General features: G+C 47.0%; 1 protein-coding gene across 1 annotated transcript in view; it reads left to right on the top strand.

Annotated features, from left to right (window-relative positions):
* Nucleotides 1-14148, top strand: part of TEAD4 (TEA domain transcription factor 4) — a 63487-nt gene that overhangs the window by 30547 nt on the left and 18792 nt on the right. The window contains exons 4-8 of the mRNA XM_019482133.2: nt 1706-1840; nt 4961-5004; nt 5948-6003; nt 8725-8855; nt 10485-10658. Coding sequence (XP_019337678.1) covers nt 1706-1840; nt 4961-5004; nt 5948-6003; nt 8725-8855; nt 10485-10658 — 540 coding nt within the window. The remainder of the gene's footprint in view (nt 1-1705; nt 1841-4960; nt 5005-5947; nt 6004-8724; nt 8856-10484; nt 10659-14148) is intronic.

The raw sequence follows: 14148 nt of genomic DNA, 5'->3' as shown, positions 1-14148 counted from the left end.
CTGACAGTGGTTGTGCTCTGCTGTTGCTGCTTTGCCTTCCTTGCTCTGTGTTTATACCTCGGAGATCAGAGCTGCCATGTTCTGATTTATCTGGCAATTATTGCAGTGCTCTTTTCACAACACAATCCAGAGTGTTGTCTGCAGCTGACCACGGGGCTGGGAAAATAGACTTTTACATCAGGTTCAAGATGAATTCAGAGAAGATAGGGTAAAGCTTGAGGGGAAAATGCTCTCCCAGACTTTGTTTTTCCATGTCCTGGTTGTTGAATCTTTGTCATATGCACTAAGACTGGGAGAAAAGTGACCAGGAAAAAAGGTGGATTATGCACTTTTTCATTCCTTGCAATGTAAAAAAAGGCCTGCAAAAGGGAGTAAAGTGGGGGTTGGCTTTTTCATTCTTATTATTTTGTCTGGTGTATTTGTTTCATAAGGAATAACGTGGAATATGAAGCCTAGTCTTCCCTTTTTTTTGCTGGAGATTCAGAGAAATAGACTTGGCTTTCTAGCCATTAGCTGAAGGGGAAAGGAGTCTATTTTAACAAAATCATATTTCCTCCTAGCTGTAAGTCAGTCATTTGAATGAAGAGATGTAAACAACCAGGGGAAATAATCTTAGTAAGAATCCCTTCCGCTCAGTTGCCCCATTTCATTTCCTAAGTATTTGTGGGGATCATAGTTCTACAAGTTCTCTATTCTGTTCTCTATTTTGTTGTTGTTTTCGATACTTTTGCATAAAGAAGGAAGGTTGGATTTAGATGCCTTGTAAAAAAGTGTGGGGAAAAAACTTTCCATTATGGCAATTGGCAAATCTGAAGGGGTTTTTTATCTCCAGAGGAAGCAGCAAAGATACAAATCTTATTTTAAAGTTACAGATTACCTTTAAAATGTTTTCCTAAACCATCATTTAAATAGGGCTCTGCAGAAAGTGTGCATAGCTTTGGAATACTTTAAAGTTATTTCAGCTGTTAAAGTGTTTCCTTTTCATGCTCTGAATGATACCAACAGGACTTTATGGATGGCACAGAGATCTTAGACCTCTGCTGATATTCCAGTGAAAATATGGTACCTGTGGAACTCTTCACCTAGGGATTCTCATTTATTGGATTACTTTTATTTGTTCATTTATTTTTTACTTTCTCTTGAGTTGTATAGTTGTTCACTTTCTCCCTGAAGAAATGGCTGATAATAATGCAACTCATTCTCACTGAGAATAGCCTGATGCCAGAATGAAGGGGCTTGTCTTGTGATAAGGGTGATGAGCTGTTTGTATGTTAATAGTAAGTCAAAGCCTAGGTTTCTTTTTTAACAACAACAACAACAACAAACACAAACAAAAAAACAAAACCCAAAAACCTACCAGTTTCTTGCCAGTAATTCAAAATATCAAAGTGACTTGGATCAGGCCTTCTGTAACAAAAGCATCTCAGCCACAGAGCCGAGACCAGGAGCTGAAAACTTCAAAACAATAGGGGAAGTGCTAGGAAAGTTCTGAGCCAGCAATCACAGGAGCTGATTATGGAGGTCGAGTCACAGTCTTAACTCAAGTGATGCAGAAGAGCTTTGTGCTTCAGAAGATCCTTGTTGAATGGTTCTAAGCCCAGTTTTTAGAGGTGCTGAGCATGTTTCCCTACTTGAAGTCAATGGGAAGGCCAGGTGCCTGCTACAACCATCCTGTGTCTTTCATTCCCTTCTCTTCTCCATCTAGGATCAGGCAGCTAAAGATAAAGCCATGCAGAGTATGGCCACAATGTCATCTGCCCAGATCATCTCCGCAACTGCCTTCCACAGTAAAATGGCATTGCCTGGCCTCCCACGACCAGCCTACCCTGCTGTTTCTGGGGTGAGTGAGGGCAATGGGGTCTGGTGGGCCAGCAAGAGCTGAGGTTCAGAAAGCAGAAGACATGCACCCAGGAAGGCCCCATCCAAATAACATAGGGTGAAAACCAAAATGCATCTCAGAAATCTGTTGGTTAAATAACTGCCACCTGCTGGGCCAGATTCTCCTGTCAGGCTGGCTTACATTACGAGTTCCTCCAGGAAAATTACACTGTGCTTTTGTGTAATGCTGTGATAGACACAAGGGAATTCAGGTCCTTCATGTTTTTAAATTGTCAGCAGTGTCCTTAGATGTCTGTACTCTTTTTTTTTTTTTTGGCACAGAACTTTTATGGGGAACTTTTAATCCATCCCTGCCCTCCTGATCTTTCCCAGCCTCATCTCGAGAATCTACATTGACAAGCCCTTGGGTATGATGATAACAGATGCAGAAGGCTAAATTAGTCCCCCAAAGCTCCATGGCATCAGTAGAAAGACTCCCATGAACTGCCCTGATCTTTAAATTAGACCCATGGAAACTTAAGTTTGTATCTGCCCTGAAAAGGGGAATGTCCCATTGGGATCCTGAAGAGATCCTTTGGGACAGGTGCACCATGAAGGTCTATGCACTGTGGTTTAGGAGTGTGCTAGGAGGGTGAAGAAGGTTGGATATAAAGCAGTGAGCAGGCATGATGTGAAGCAGGCATGAGCAAAATACTGCCTGTGGGCCAGATTTGGCCCGCCAAGCACTTTCATCTGACCCATGGGGCCTGCCAACAAATTGTGCCTCACCCAGCCCTTCTGCCCACAAGGGTGGGAGTGAGGTGCCCATGTGTACACGCAGCCCCCAAAACGTACCTCGTTGCCTTGCTCACACCCTTACGGGTGGAAGGGCCCAGCCAGCCAGCTTTCAGCTTCCATGCAGGGCTGCTGCTGCCGCATCCCCTAAGACCTGCTCTGCTTCCGAGGTCTCCTGCTGGCTCTGAGCAGCAAGCAGGGAAGCAACAGGGGTGGGGCTGCAGCTGGGTGAGAGAGCGGAGCGTGGGGCTGGCGGTAGCATGGAGCCTGTGCCCAGGGTGACAAGGGGGCAGCAGCAGCAGCACAGAGCTTGGGTGGGCAGTGTGTAGGTATAAGGGAGGGTGGACAGGTGTGGGGACCCCCCCCCCCAACCCACCACACACACACACACACACACACACACACACACACACACACACACACACACACACACCCCCCCCCCATGGTGCACAGCCCTGGAAGGTGGTGGCAGCAGCAGCAGCAGGAGGTGCGCTCAGAGCATAGGTAGCCAGTGGGGTGCGACTCCAGCCAGCACTGGATGTCACAGTGAGAGGAGCAGCCTCCCCGTGGCTGCCTGTATCACCAGTACTCCCTGCCACTCACCACCCAACCCCTACCACACTTGCACAGTAGGGAGGGAAGCCCCACATGCTGGAGCCAGGTGCCTTCCCTGCTGGGGCTGCACAGCATCAGAGAGCAGCTTCAGGCTCTGGAGCTAGTTGCCTTCCCCACAGCAACTTCACTGCAGTGCAGGGAAGCCCCAGGCACCTTTCCCTGTGGGACAGGGAAGGCAGTGGGCTCCAGTGCCTGAGGCTTCTCTCCTGTGCTGCACAGCCCCAGCAGGGAAGGCACCTGGCTCCAGCGCACGGGGCTTCCCTCCTTGCTGTGCAAGAGCAGGGGCTGCGCATGAATGACAGGGAGCACTGGCAATACAGGCAGCTGCGTGGAGGCTACAGCCCTCACTACGATGTGCAGTGCTGGCCAGAGCTGTGCCCTGCTGGGCACCTGCACCCTGCGTGCCCTGCCTGCTGCTGCACCACCATGGGGGATGGGGGTGAGGGAGGGAATCCACCCCCCCCCCAACCTCCTTCACATCCACACCCTGCTCCCAGAACTCCCCACATATACACAACCCCCCCAACATACCTTATGCCCCCCCCACAGCCACACCCTGTCACAACCCCCCCCACACATCACATGCACGCCCTACCATATACACCCTCCCTCCACAATATACAAAAATAAGAATTTATTTTTGAGTTATTATGCAAAAACCTTAATATACAGTATGCAAACAGAAATCATGACAAAAATATTTTTTGTAATAAAATATAACATAGTAGGTGTTTGACTTTTAGTGTACGATTTGGTTTTTCTGGTTCCAAGATGGCAACTTTCCTCCCAAAAGAAATATTTCTGTGGGCTAAAGGGAAGGACTTATGGTGGCAAAGGTCAGGGGTGAGGGGTGGGACTTCCATTCCCAAGATTGTAACAAGGGGTGGGGCAACTGTCAAGGGGTGGGGCTACCCATGCAGCCCTCGACAGCTTAATAAAACTCATTAATTGGCCCTCCAGCTGAAAAAAAATGCCCACCCATGATATAAAGCCACTAGCTCAGTCACTTAAATAGTAGGTAGCAGTCATGACATTCTTTTCTTTTTTTGTGCTGCCATTTGTACTGCAGCCCTGTAGAGATCAGGAATTGACCTTTATAGATAAGGAAGAGGCAGAGTGTTTGAACTCTGCACACTGTGCACAACCCTATACCTTGCCACCTTACCCCCTCACCTTCCCAGCTGCTTGTGCCACCCTTTCCCCAACCCACAAGGCTGCTGCTTGTGCACTGTGAGCCTTCACCTAGACCCCCGCTCTGTCTTACCGTTTCTCCCTTCCTGACTCTACCCTGGTAGGAGAGCCAGAGATGGGCATGGAGCCATCCCTGTAAGGCAAGCCATGCCCTGGTACTCACCTGCCCCACAGGCTCATTATGTTTTGCCTAGTTTTCCATAGTGTTTGCTGATTTTTTTGGGCACCTCTGGTTTCAAGTGTCCATCCTGAGATGCATTTCAGACTGAAAATGGAGGCTTTCATTTCAAGTGGTCATTTTTGAAAATACTGGCTTTAATTATTTGCCCTTTCTGGTTTAGCTCTTCCAAGACCTATCAGAACCACTGCAGGAGGATACAGGCTTCCTTGGCCATTGTTACAGACTTGTGGTTTGTCATCATTTGCCTCTAACACCAGCAAACCCATAGAACTGCCCTACAAATGTAGATGTACAAGGCCATCATAAACCCTAGTTTTCTGTAGCCTCAGGTTGGTGACTGTCTGTACTTTGGTTTTGCAGTTTTGGCAAGGAGCTTTGCCTGGCCAAGCTGGACCCTCTCAAGAGTGAGTACTCCCATACTTGAGCGTTTACACAGTTGCTTCCAGTGGCGGGATGGATGCTTCCCCTAGTCTGGGAAATACCTTCTGTTACTCAAGGTTAAAGAAGTCTTAAGGTCATCAGCTGCTGGTTCTCAGAAAGGCAGATACTCCATGCTTCTAATCAACGTGCACCTTACACCCAGCTTCTACACATCAACTCAGAAATTCCATGTGCACCCTATTTATTCCTGCAATAAATTCACATTGGGCATGATTAGGCCTACAGTGAGCGGTCAGGAGAATGTAGTTAGTAAAGGCACAAATAAGCACTTGTAAGTATGTATACATCTAAATAAGCCTCCCCTTTTATCTTCAGCTTATGTCTACTCTTGGCTTCTCAGTTCTATACCCCCATAGATGTCCTTGTACTTCAATTATTGGATGTGAGCCATTCTTCAGGTTCCCTCAGCCTATCACCTGAACGATCTTGAAACCCCTAGTCCTGTTGAGACTTTTGAGGGTTTCTGAAAATCTGTCCCTACAGAGAGGTGCATAAAGCATACACTATCTGGCAGGCGTCCTGGGGAGTACAACACATAGAGAAGCTCGTGTTGCTGACTTTACTCACATGCTACACGTTGGCACACGTTTGTGGATGAGGTAGTATTAAAAAAGGGCTTGTACCTTGAGGGAGGCTTCATAACGAGCCAGCTACAGCCGTCTGATCTTCAGACAGAAAATTTGAGGTGAGCTTGAAGGGTGCCCCATGGGTGAGTCTCATTGGTACACATATCCTACTGGGGTCCCTTTGCTGCCTGATACCTCCTTGCATCATGTGTAGGTACATCCTTAAAACCTCTTCCACCTATAGACACCTGAGTTTGGGCCATTCACTTAACTTGCTCAAAACTAAATGAAGTGCTTTGATTTTCATGTTTTTATTAATTCTCATATATCATTCCTGCAGCGTGAAGCCGTTTTCTCAGCAACCTTATGCTGTTCAACCTCCACTCCCATTACCAGGTAAATGGAAAGAGGCAATTCCTTGTACAGCACGTGCACATCCTGTCTCTACGAAGGGGGGGGGAAAATCAAAATTCTCTTGCTGTCACTGTTGAGTGCTACATTCCCTCCAGTTAAAACAGGCAAGGTCTAGTCTACCACAAGGATCTGAGAAATGACAAAAGTTAGGAGGAGCCACCAACATTTAGTCAGTAAAGGCAACCATGTGTGTCACCTCACAACTCCACACATTCATTTGAGTCTGCTCTTACATATCTGTCCTTGTAAGCTTTGTTGGGTTCCATGGCTATGTCTTCGACAAACTAAAAGCATGCTTCACTTCATTCTGAATCATACCATTTGAGATTAAGGGAAAAAACACAAACAAGGAAGAACAAAAAAAGTTTCCATGAGAGAGCCCGGTATGTACGTTTCCTACAAGACAGGTTGCAGCAACTCTGAGAAACAAGATGACAGAGAACATCCCTGCCCACAGATAGAGTTATTGGGAAATTAGGTTGAGTTTTTTAAAGCCACCCAAGGGATTGGGATATTCCGTTCCTGTTAGCTGAAGCAAAGAAACGTTAGTGCAACATTATGAAGCAGTGGCAGAGACAGTAATAAGCTCGTAATTGGAACTGAGCGAGTTTTTTGACAACCAAAACCATCAGCAAAGTCAACAAATAGTTTGGGCCATAAAGAAATCCAAAGAGTCAGAATATTTTAATTGAACAGTTTCAATTTTTGTTTTAAAGTGAGGTTTTCATTTCTAACTGTTGTCAACACTTTGAGAAGGATAAAAAAAGAAAGTTTAAACCAAAAGCAAAATATTTAATTTAAGGCTAAAGGAGGTGAGGAGGCACACCAGGGCAACAATGAGAGGATAACATAAAAATTGGAAAGACAAGATGGAAGGAGATTGAGTAGGAAAGGAGGAGATGAAAGGCTTTAGTTAAGGTGGCTATAGGCCCTCAAGAGATGAGAGCGAGAGTGAGAGCAAGTGAGCTAAAGGAAAAAAGTTTCATTTGACCAGAAACAAATACCTGTCTTTGTGGAGTTTTTTGGTTTTGTTGTTTTCCCCATTTTTTTGAGAAGAGAAGTCTGAAAAGTATTTGTTTGGATCAGCTTGAAAACCCATTACATCTGAAGGTCCTAGTATTGCACCCATTCCCCTAGATCTCCCCGTCTTCTCCATAATGGATTGCGCTTCTAGTCTACCCTAGTGGGGTAGAGCAGAAAGTAGCTTTTTCACCCTAGTTGCACCATTTCCTCATTGGGATGGTTTAATGAAGATGCTCACTCCTCTGCTCGCTTTACTGTTCACAGAGAGCCTACATCCAGATTCCATTTGAAAAAATCAGTGGGAGCGTTTACATGTGACGCTACGTCGCCATAGTGACACACTATGGCATGCATCTACATGTGACCAGCAGCTACTTCACTGTAGTGGCACACTTCCTTATTATAGCATGTCACTACAGTGAAGTAGTGGCTAAAAATAATCATGCACCCAGTGTATGGCACAGTATGGGCTGCCACTGCACCATGCTTTAGTACTTCCAAAAGTAAGTACTAAAAGGAAGTCCTAAAGTATGGCGCAGTGGCAATGTTGCCATATGGGCATATGTAGATGTGCCCAGTGGGAATCTTTTCATTAATCTCTATAGCAAATTGATTAATTCCTTAGCACCTCTGGGCATAATCCCTCAGGCAGAAACTATTGAGAAGCTGATTGGGGCATGTAACAGGTATCCACTCTGGGCCGATCTAAACGTGGCCCGCCCACCTGTTCCTTGGGCAACCACCCGCCTTCTTGTCTGCCATGACTTGCTGTTAATTGATGTTAATTAATAAGTGGGAGGCTGCCCTTGGCGCCTCCTGGCAGTGGGGCGGTACATCTGCGGCTCCGTTTCCTCCCCTACACCGCAGTCCACACCTCACCGGTGGAACAGACGTTGTGTCCCAGCCTTATTACAATCTGGCCCCTTTTTGTCCTCTGGGCCTTCCTTTCTTTGATATGCGCCCTCTCCAGTGCTAGGGCTCTCCCCGGCCCTCTCTCACTATGCGCCCTCTTCCCTGGGGCCCCTCAGTAAGGCTGCCCCCTCTCTCTGGGGCTAGGGTCTGTGCATCCCAAATGCTGCACCCTCACTGGTGCTGGGGTCCTCACACTCCACTCTGAGTCCCCTCTAAGGCCTCCTCCAACCCCGATAGCCTCACCCAAACCTCCGGTCATAAACAACAACACAAACATAAGCCACTTGGCTATAGCATAAATGGAAGCCACCCGGCCATAACAACAGTCCAGCCTACCAGGGAATACTCCATCCCTCAGCCAAGTCGGACACTTCCCCTTCAGTCAGGCTTTCTTTCTCTTCCATAGCAGAGAGCTCCTTCCCCCCTTGGCTGCTGGCAGTCAACTGCCTCTGGCCTCAGCTCCTAGGGTTTATAAGGGAGCCAGGCCCTGCCCCTTCTGGTCAGCTGACCTCCTCTGGTTGTCTTGGTGACCCACAGCTGGGCTCCTTAGTCACTGCTAGGGCTCCCTCCCTAGCAGTTTCCCCTCTTTAGGAGCAGGGCACCTGAGTGCTCTGCGACAGGGTGGAACAGAGTGATGCGTCTGTGATCAGTCCTCATGTAAAAAGAGCTTAAGTCCAAAAAAGACTATCATTGGCTAGCCCCAGGTGATGGAGAAAGCTGCTTAAATGTCAAGGTGTTACTAACATGTTATCATTCCTGGGCTTTCAGTGTTTGAGTCTCCTGCTGGACTCTCACCGTCACCATCAGCTCCACCGTGGCAAGGACGAAGGGTTGCCAGCTCCAAACTGTGGATGTTAGAATTTTCTGCATTCTTGGAACAACAACAAGACCAAGACACAGTAAGATACAAGCCACACTCTCCCTGCCCTTGGCTTTTTTGGTCTCTGGGTATCTTTTGTTTGCGCTTGATGTTCTATTCAGCATGCAGAGAACCATTTAACTGTGTACTGAAATGCCTGGTTTCCTGCATGGTTCCATATTTCCTTGCAGACTTTTGGAGTTCCTTGCAACAGAAGAATTGCTCTATTATTTTTCTGTCAAAAATGAGTGAAAAACTAAGAGCAGGAATTTTCCAAGGGGTCCCTTAAGTCCAATGAGGGGTGCCTTCAGTCTAACAAGGTTGAGAACCACTGGTGTGGTTTTTACTACCTCCTAAATTTCCCAAGCATGGCTCCTAAAAGACCACACCAGGTCAGAATGTTTTTAACACTATGGATTCATATTTGAAATCTCTGGGTTTATCTTGTGAATCATGTTGTATACCCATCAATGCTAACATTGCGTGGCACCGTAGAGCACCCCTAAAGGATCTTAAAGCACCCCAAAGTGCCATGAGAATCACTGATGTTCACTTTCTGCCCCTGGCTGCTTTTGCCTGGTGTTGTGAGCATTCATAATGTGTACCAGGGTAGGAGGGGTTGTCACCTGAGTGCATTGCACACAGGTAATCACGCAATGGTAGAAGAGCCCTTGTGGGGCCATTTCAGCTAGTGTGTGCAGCTCTTGCAGTAATTTGGCAAGAGACAAAATAGGCTGCTGATTACCCACAGGATTGGGAAGTGGGAAAGGCCCTGGGGAGCCACACCCTATCCCTCAGAGATCTGGCCCATTAGGGTTGAAGTTGGTCCATTGTGCTTTGATTATGCTACCTGTAAAACGAGGCTAATGTTACTTACCTCACTTTGGAAAGCCCTGTGTAATCTGCATCTACAGGGGAAAGCATGTGTGAGTGAGGGGCATTGCAGCTAGCTGGATTTCTCAGATGTAAAAGCTGAGTCAGAGTGGTCACCTGGTTTGCCAGGACAGCACCATGGTCTGTGACTTGAGGCTGTGGTTCATCTGCTAGGAGGCCTCAGAGCTTATTGGTGATGTGACTTGGTGTCAGTTATTCTCTGCATATGTCTCCACCTTTTGGGCCATGCACAACAATATGGCACACCAGTTCAGTGAAAAAGAATGCCACATCATCAAAGGCACAGGGCATGGGGGTACTCCTAGTAGCCTGGAGATAGCTGCCTGAGCTGCTTTTTACTGGGATACCAGTGTTAATACCTCCACCCTTGTGAAAAATACTATAGGGTCTTTGGTGGTCTCAAGCAGTCAGGCACCAGTTTTACATCTCCTCTGAAAGAAAGTTGTAAAATATCTCTTAGCATAATACTAGAACAATAATTTTAAAAGGTGGGGGAAGCAATCTGAAGTCACTAGTGCCACTTCCCGCATCACCTGATACTTTCCTAAGAGATTTCCTTTCTATGCATTGTACATGTTAGCTGTCTTTGTGATCCTTGTGCCCTTCACACAGGGGGCTCCCTGGTGTGTCTCCATGCCCCCTGTGGTCTGTGTTTAGAGGGACCCAGCTGAGAGGTTGTGGACCCATCTTTTCTACCACAAAGGGCATTGTTTGATAAACCTGTACTGGGGGCCACCCTATGGCACCCTGACTGCTCACTCTTTTCTCTCTGCAGTATAACAAGCACCTGTTTGTGCACATCGGACAGTCCAGCCCCAGCTACAATGACCCCTACCTCGAAGCAGTGGACATCCGGCAGATCTATGACAAGTTCCCTGAGAAGAAAGGGGGGCTGAAGGAGCTCTTTGAAAGGGGGCCAGCCAACGCCTTCTTCCTTGTCAAGTTCTGGGTAAGAGATGAAAGCTCCTGTGCAGCTCACCTGCTCTCCAGGTGCCTCCTTTTGTGTGATGCAAACAATAGCCTTGTTAGTAGTTTAGTTGCTGCTGAAATTCTTACTGGAAGATTGCCACCTTTTCAGGGAAGACCATTGTCCTAATTCAACTACTGTTGGCATCTGGGTTCTTCTCTGAAAGGCAGAAAGCCCTACTGTGTTACTCTGGATTGGAGCAAGCAGTTATCTGTGTGATGCCTTCATCCGAATAGTAACTGGCTGATGATTCTGGAGTTTCTTTGTTGTCAGCAGCTGAGGCGAAATGGGTGATAATTGATATGTAAGGGAAAATTTGGGGGAAATGCTTCTCCTTAAATAATCTGTTTCCTTTCTATAAATGTTCAATGACTTGCAGCCAGCCAGGCATGGTCTTTCTCTCTTCTTCCCCTATCTCGCTGTTTGTGTAGCTTGTGCTATCTATTTAAGAGTGGATATTTATAACAGGCACAAAGCCAAAATGTAAGATTGGAAACCTGCATCTTCAAAACAGATTCTACAGATAATGTGTTACCAAAAATTGACTTCTGGTAAATTGGAAGAAAGCTGAAGGTTGAATCAGTCTGGCAAAATCCCACTCACCCTATTGTCTGGGTAGCTTTTCCTGGGCAAGCTGAGGTTTTGCAAAAGGTTTATACAACTCCATTTTATTTGTGCTGCAAGCTACAGGGAGGATAATTTGAAGATGGATATTGGTGTAGGCGTTACAAGTTTAATATTAATGGCAGTTTGGGGCAGCGGCAAGGCTAGATGGCTAAGTGGCAAGGCTGGATGGCTAACAGGATATGGAGCCTTTCACTTTGTCATGACCAATTGCAATTCATCCCCAGGTCGGTAAGAAGACTATGAGGAATGAGCTGTTGGCATTAGTGCAGTTCCTTATCTCATACTCATTGTAAATTGGCACTAGCTGGCTGCTTGATTGGCAGTCTCAAGAGAGAGGGCAGGCAGTTAAAGTGTACAGATGCTGAGCTCTCTTGCCATCCTGGGAATACTGGCTCTTGGATGAGATGGACTTGTGCTGGCAGGAAACATGTTATGTGATTCAGGTGCCTTGCAACTGGTTGGGCTTCCCATTCGCACATGGTTTTTGGAGGCACGTCCTGTTTCCCCAGAATGTGAGCTGCACCTCAGATGAAATCAGGCTTTCTTATTGCACCAAGTCCTGCAGGGAAGGGCAAATCAAGGAATGGAAGGTGGGTCCATTCCCTAGTGGGAAGGGATATACCTGGGAGAGAGCAGCAGCTAGTTTGCACAGCTGTCCCCTTACCAAGGCCTGGGTAAAGACCAGCTGTAGAGCAGTAAGGAGAGAGAACTGGAATTGGATCTTGGGTGGGGCTGGGTTGACATGGGAGAAGACAGGAAACAGCCCTGGGAAAAGCAGACCAGGAGGGTAGTAGGGCTGGGGTTGATAGCTACTACATGGTCTGAGGATCCTGGGACAGAACCCACAGAAAGACACAAGGCAGATGCTTCCCCATGGTGCCATCTGTGCTTGGTGTGGACTCTCCTGCAGCCAAGCAAACTAACTGGCAGAGGAGCATTGCCTGGGAAACAAAGAAAGACTTGGACCCCCTACTGTCAGGGGAGAAGTTCATCCTAATCAGAGGGTGTGGCACAATGAGGATGAAGGGCTTCTTTGTGGAAACCTTCATAGCGTTCATGGTCTTGTGGTATTTTACTTCAGATGTATAAATAAGGCTCAACCATTGCTTATATCCAACTTAAGACTTATTTTGAAAGGGTTATGTGGTATCTAGGCCTCATATTGGGCCTCAGCATTTGAGGAATTTTACCCAAGGTGGCTAGGGGATTGCTTCTGTACTGGGTCTAGACAATGTGTCTGCTAGAATCCCAAGGCTTGGGCTGATACGGATCGTACATTTTGTCTGAGACATGACTGATGTGGCATGTCATGGGATGCGGGACACCTCAGAATCCCTGTGTCTGTGGAAGTCATCCTTTTTGGCAGGCTACCAATTAAACCCTGCACCCTCCCTAACTACCTTTCCAATCCCCTTCCACTGTCTGATCTGGTGCCCCGCTTTCTGCTCCCCACCCTATCTGCTACTCTGCTGCCTGCCCCCTCCCTGATCTGTCACAAGCCACCAATGTTCATGAAGATGGTGCCCCCAGTCTGACACTTAGATTTATCATTTTGGTTTCCTGGTTCCCTTGTGTTCTTGTGTGGGTTGTGCATGGTGTTGAACTCCAGGGGATTTTATCTTTGTGCGGTTTTTTTGGTGTGTGACCCTTTGGGTTGGCTTCCATCAGAGTTGGCTTCCCTGTGCACCCAAGAGGAAATCATTAGTGGCCTCCAGGCACTGTCTTTGTGATGTGATCCTGTCATTTTACAATAAGCTAAGTGACATTGACTAGGGTCAGTAACTGCATTGGGACACTTACCCTAGGGTAGAGGTTCCCAAACTTTTCCTTATTGCGTACACCCTTCCAGATTTACCAGCTGCCTGCTTATACTTATCAGCATGGTACAGGCAGCAGCAGGGCAAGTGGGACACAGCCTCTTGTCTGCGGGGCCCCCTGCAGCTGCAGGATAGGATGGGCCAGTGCTGCTTAGTGTTTCCTGATTCCAGTTCTCTGCTCTTGATTCAGGCTTAGCCTTTGACTCTGGCTTTTGGTTTCTGACCCCAGTTAAACCTTGGCTTACTCTGTCTGCAGCTTTGGTTTCAGACCCTGGCCTGTCCTGACTTTGGTTACAGCTTCCTAATCCAGTTCTGACACCAGACCCCACCCAGATCTCTGGGAACCAACCTAGACTGGACCGGTGCTTTGGGTGTCTAACCACTATGCCAGATTGCCTATGTCCCGGTGCATAACAGAACTCTTGTCAATAGTACCATAATTTTTTAGGAGATCACAATGGAGTTGCTGTTCATTTTCATTACATGACTATATGACCATTATATGGCTTCATACTAGTGCCAGCCTGGAAAAAAAAAAGATGTTCTGGAGGGAGGAGCTTATCCTGACCTTCCCTCCCCCCCCCCCCCCCCCCCGCCTGAATAAATTTAGACTTTCTAATTAAAAGTGACTTAGTCATAAGATTGATTTGGCAGTGGAACTCTAGTGCCTCCAGGGTTGTGTACTGCACACACCTCATGCCATTGTTCTGCTCTATGAGGCTGGCTCCCTAACCATACTTTTCCTCTGAGGCACAGCAGTACATCATGGGAGTCCGCAGTTGTGTGATATCATTCTTCATGGTGTGGTTTCACTGGGGGAGCCAGCCCATAGAAAAGAATGGGGGCACAAGGCTATAGAACAATTTCTATGAGGTGCTGGTATTGCGTTTCTAAATAGAAATTTGGGAGGAATAGAGTCAATGTTTTGGGAGTCTGGGCTTTCAACTAAGAACTGTTTGGCTGTGCAATGTTCAATTTTGGGGTATTTTTTTCAACAGTCAAAATTGCCCACAGAGCAGAGATTGACA

Source organism: Alligator mississippiensis, chromosome 4 (assembly GCF_030867095.1).
Source record: "Alligator mississippiensis isolate rAllMis1 chromosome 4, rAllMis1, whole genome shotgun sequence".
NCBI classification, from domain to species: domain Eukaryota; kingdom Metazoa; phylum Chordata; order Crocodylia; family Alligatoridae; genus Alligator; species Alligator mississippiensis.
This window is presented reverse-complemented; position numbering and strand designations above follow the sequence as displayed.